We start from the raw sequence: 4,632 nt of genomic DNA, 5'->3' as shown, positions 1-4,632 counted from the left end.
ATTTGAGTCCGCTTCTGTTCGATATCGCCATCGAACCGTTGGCTATTGCACTTCGATCAAGCCCTCGCATAACGGGTATAGTTAGAAATGGCACTGAGCAGCGGACATCCCTTTATGCAGATGATTTACTTTTGTATATTTCTGACATATCTACGTCCATTCCGGCGATACTTGATATTTTCTCCTCATTTGGCCTCATCTCTGGTTATAAGCTGAATCTCGATAAAAGTGAGTTACTCCCATTAAACGCAGCCGCACGTAATTACCCGCTGAGCAATTTTCCATTTAAAATAGCTCTGAAAGGTTTTAAATACCTTGGTATTCAGATTAGAGACAAGTTTGAAGATTTATTCAAATATAATTTTGGTACTTTACTGACTCGTTTCCAGGAAGATTTTGAACGGTGGTCTCTATTGCCTTTATCTCTTGCTGCACGGGTTAATTGTGTCAAGATGAATTCTCTCCCAAAGTTCTCTTATCTTGTCCAGTGCCTGCCCATTTTTCTCCCCCTCTCTTTTTTTGATAAAATTGATCGCATGATCTCAGAATTTATTTGGAATAAAAAAGTTCCCAGGATCAGTAAAACATTATTACAAAGACCCAAACCTCAGGGTGGGTTAGCCCTACCTAACTTTAGGTTTTATTACTGGGCAGCCAATCTTAGAATTTTGCAACATTGGCTGATGTTGGAGAAATCACCTTTACGTCCAACATGGATTGAGATGGAATCTTCCTCAGTAAGGCCTGCCTCGTTGGCTGCTCTTATTCATACCCCTATTCGTTTTTCTCTTACCCCTTATTCTAAGAATATTATTGTCAAATCCACACTTAAAATTTGGAATCAATTCAGGCGTCACTTTGGTCTACAGGCCCAGTCCTTCCTTGCCCCAATAACAGCAAACCCTTTATTCCATCCATCTTTGAGTGATAATGCCTTCTCTTTATGGTCATCACTTGGTATTACAAAGCTCAGTGATCTGTATATTGACAAGGTATTTGCCTCCTTTCAACAGCTGTCTGGGAAATATTCCCTTTCAAATCAACACTTCTTTCGATATCTTCAGATTCGCAGTTTTGTGCGTAGCCTTAACCCTGTATTTCCAAACCTTCCAGAGGCCACTGTGGTTGATTCCTTCTTAACCCCATTGTCGAGCACGAAGGGCCTAATATCGGTTATGTACAATTGTATTTTCTCTTTGCGGCCTACTTCAATAGAAAATATTAAGAACAGATGGGAAGAGGATTTAGGAGAAGAAATCTCAGATGGTGATTGGGAAGATATTTTACGTCTTGTCCACTCTTCTTCCATTTGTGCGAGGCATGGGCTAATCCAATGCAAAATCATCCATCGTGTGCATTTCACTAAAGTCAGGTTATCCAAAATATATGGTGATATTGATCCCCTGTGTGATAGGTGTCGTTCGGCCCCTGCCACGTATATACATATGTTTTGGTCATGCCCTTCTTTACGTAGGTATTGGACTAAGATCTTTGACACTATGTCGAGTAGTGTTAGGGTACCATTTGAACCAAATGTAATGACAGCTATTTTCGGAATCTCTTCCCCTGATCTGTTCCTGTCAAAATACGAAGCTCACTTGGTGGCCTTTACCACTCTCTTAGCTAGGCGTCTAATTTTGATGAAATGGAAGTCCTCTGCTCCCCCAACCCATCTCCACTGGATTAGAGACGTACTCCACTTTATTAAATTAGAAAAGATTAGATGTACCCTGAGAGGCTCGGTATCCAAATTTGAGGACACATGGGGCCCTTTCCTCGCACTAGTAAATAACTTGCAGTTTCAAGATATTCCAGATTGAATGAGTTTAATCCTGGATTTGAGCATGCTAGATTCCCGACGTAGCTGGGTTGTTCAGTATATTTATTATTAGGAGCCATGTGTGGATGCACTGCCACGTCCATTGTGTTTTGAAAGGGTGACCAATGACCATGCCGTGTTGTCTTGTCTTGTCTTGTCTTGTGTTTGTCTTGTTTTTGTTTTAAAACTTGGTTCAGGTTATGTGGTTATCAATATCGCTTCCATGTTAGCATAGGACTATGCAACTTTTTATTTTATTTGATGCTGCCACAATATTTTGTGTATGGTGTTCACAACATTTATATATGTACATGTTATTTCTTTGATATGTTCTGTATGGGTGTGTCACATATACTGTCATTTTGTTTGATTTACTGTATACCCTGAGTCTTGAATAAACAAAACAGTGAAAAAAAATAAATATGGTATGCATTACATTGTTTTTATTCTGCATTTGCCAACCTTCTGCACTACATGAAAGAGTCTAGCGAGGGGTTAACTTTTACAAGTCAACTGGCATCTCAATTATGTATCATAATAACCACAAATAAAACACACCCACAGCAGTGGGACAGCTTAGGTCATATTACAGTACTGTATGTGCATAAACCTCACTTCAACAGGATTGTATCAGACTTAAGGACAGACATGTGAGTAGCCTACAGAAAATATATGATTTTCAATACACAACACAAGAAAAATTCCTTAAATTCCATGGTTGTTCTATTTGTCTGAATATGTTTGATGTTTCTCAATAAAGTATACATACTGTAAATATTGTACTATATTTTATAATTGAAGTTTGTTGGTATACGTTTAACTTATATTTTCATTTATATTCTCAATGTGTAGAAATGGCGTCTGCCAGCAGTCTCCATTCTGAAGAGAACTTCCTGTGTTCTATCTGTCTGGATGTGTTCACTGATCCAATCACCACTCCATGTGGACACAACTACTGCAAAACATGTATCACACAGCTCTGGGACAGTACGGATGTTTCCAAGTGTCCACTATGTAACAAAACCTTCTACCAGAAGCCAGAACTCTATGTTAATAATGTTCTCGCAGAGTTGGCTGATCAGTTCAGGAGGCACAGATTGAAAGAAGAATATGAAAGGAAGCCAGGGGCTGAACTTCAGCAGATGATCCAGAAGAGACAACTGAAAATTCAGGAGGTCAAACACTCAGTAGAGCTCAGCAAGAAAGATGCAGACAGAGAGATAGCAGACAGTGTGCAGGTCTTCGCTGTTCTGATGAGCTGTATTGAGAAAAGCCAGGCTGAGCTCATTGGTGGGATTGAAGAGAAGCAGAAAACAACAGAGAAACAGGCTGAAGGCTTCATTAAAGAGCTGCAGCAGGAAATTGCTCAGTTAGAGAAGAGAAGCTCTGAGCTAGAGCAGCTCTCACACACCGTCCTCCACCCCCTCCAGAACTTCCCATCCACCAGCAGCCCTCCACCCACCAAGGACTGGACAAAGGTCAATGTCCATCTGTCTTCTGTGGGGACTGTGAGGAAAGCTGTGGCTCAGCTGCAGAAGACACTAGAGAAGACACTCAGTCAAGAGATGGAGCAGCTGTGTGGTGCTGAGCTGAAAAGGATCCAGCAATGTGCAGTGGACATAACGCTGGACCCTGACACAGCACACCGCAGACTCATCCTGTCTGAGGATGGAAAACAAGTGAGCCATGGAGCCGTATGTAAAGATCTCCCAGACAACGAAGAGAGATTCTCTACATGTGTCTGTGTCTTAGGGAAACAAAGCTTCTCCTCAGGAAGGTTTTACTATGAGGTTCAGGTTAAAGAGAAGACAGACTGGGATTTAGGAGTTGCCAGAGAGTCCATCAATAGGAAGGCAACAATCACAGCGACTCCCAGTAATGGTTACTGGACTTTAGTGTTGAGAAATGGAAATGAGTACTGGGCTGCTGCTGGCCCTGCTGAACACATCCCTGTAAGAGAGACGGTCCAGAAAGTGGGAGTGTTTGTGGATTACGAGGAGGGTCTGGTCTCCTTTTATGATGTGGAGAACAGAGTTCATCTCTACTCTTTCACTGGCTGCACCTTCACTGATAAACTCTATCCGCACTTCAGTCCTTATCTTTATAAGGACGGTAAAAACTCTGCTCCCCTGATCATCTCTCTTGTCAATCACACGTAAGTGTCGGGAGTCACATGCAGAAAATAACTGAACAAGTGCACATTGCTATGTGTAGTGAGCTTGTGAGCTGGTCTGTTGTACAAAAAATATAAGAAAATTAATTTGTATATTCAAGCAGGGCTGCAAGTATTGCTGCAGTGATAATTCCATAGTTTACTTTTTAGATTAATTGAATAATACACAATAACATTCACAGCATTTACACTTGTCTTAAAGGGACACTTCACCCTTTTTGCAAAAAAATATATGTTAATGACGTTTAGAAGCTTTAGATCACTTTCCTGGGGGTCTTTATGTGTGTAATATGTGGTTTTAGATATTTTAGATTGTAGCAGTGAGCCTGTTGTCTCTGATGTCATGGACACTGGTCTCACTACCTTCCTGGACTACAATTCCCATAATTCTTTGGTGCACTGCTCCTCCTTGTGGATAGGGGGAGAGCTGTCTTACTGAGACATGTAGTCCAGGAAGGAAGTGAGCCCAGTGTCCATGACATCAGAGCCAACAGGCTCAATGCTACAATCTAAAATATCTAAAACCACATATTACACTCATAAAGACCCCCAGGAAAGTGTTCTAAAGCTTCTAAACGTCATTAACATATATTTTTTTGCAAAAAGGGTGAAGTGTCCCTTTAAGTATAGGCCTAGAGTA

The 4,632-nt window shown here is 41.0% G+C and overlaps 1 protein-coding gene across 1 annotated transcript; it reads left to right on the top strand.

Annotated features, from left to right (window-relative positions):
- Positions 1–2,673: 2,673 nt before the first annotated feature.
- LOC310872809 (zinc finger protein RFP-like) lies at positions 2,674–3,978 on the top strand (the record flags this gene model as incomplete). Its single annotated transcript, XM_083784958.1, has 1 exon — positions 2,674–3,978. The coding sequence occupies one exon, from the start codon at positions 2,674–2,676 to the stop codon at positions 3,976–3,978; it is 1,305 nt and encodes a 434-aa protein (XP_083641084.1).
- Positions 3,979–4,632: the final 654 nt, after the last annotated feature.

This window comes from Protomyctophum parallelum (genome assembly GCF_964188405.1).
Source record: "Protomyctophum parallelum genome assembly, chromosome: 1".
Lineage (NCBI taxonomy): Eukaryota > Metazoa > Chordata > Actinopteri > Myctophiformes > Myctophidae > Protomyctophum > Protomyctophum parallelum.
Note: the sequence above shows the minus strand (reverse complement) of the source record. Positions and strands in the feature narration are given on the sequence as shown.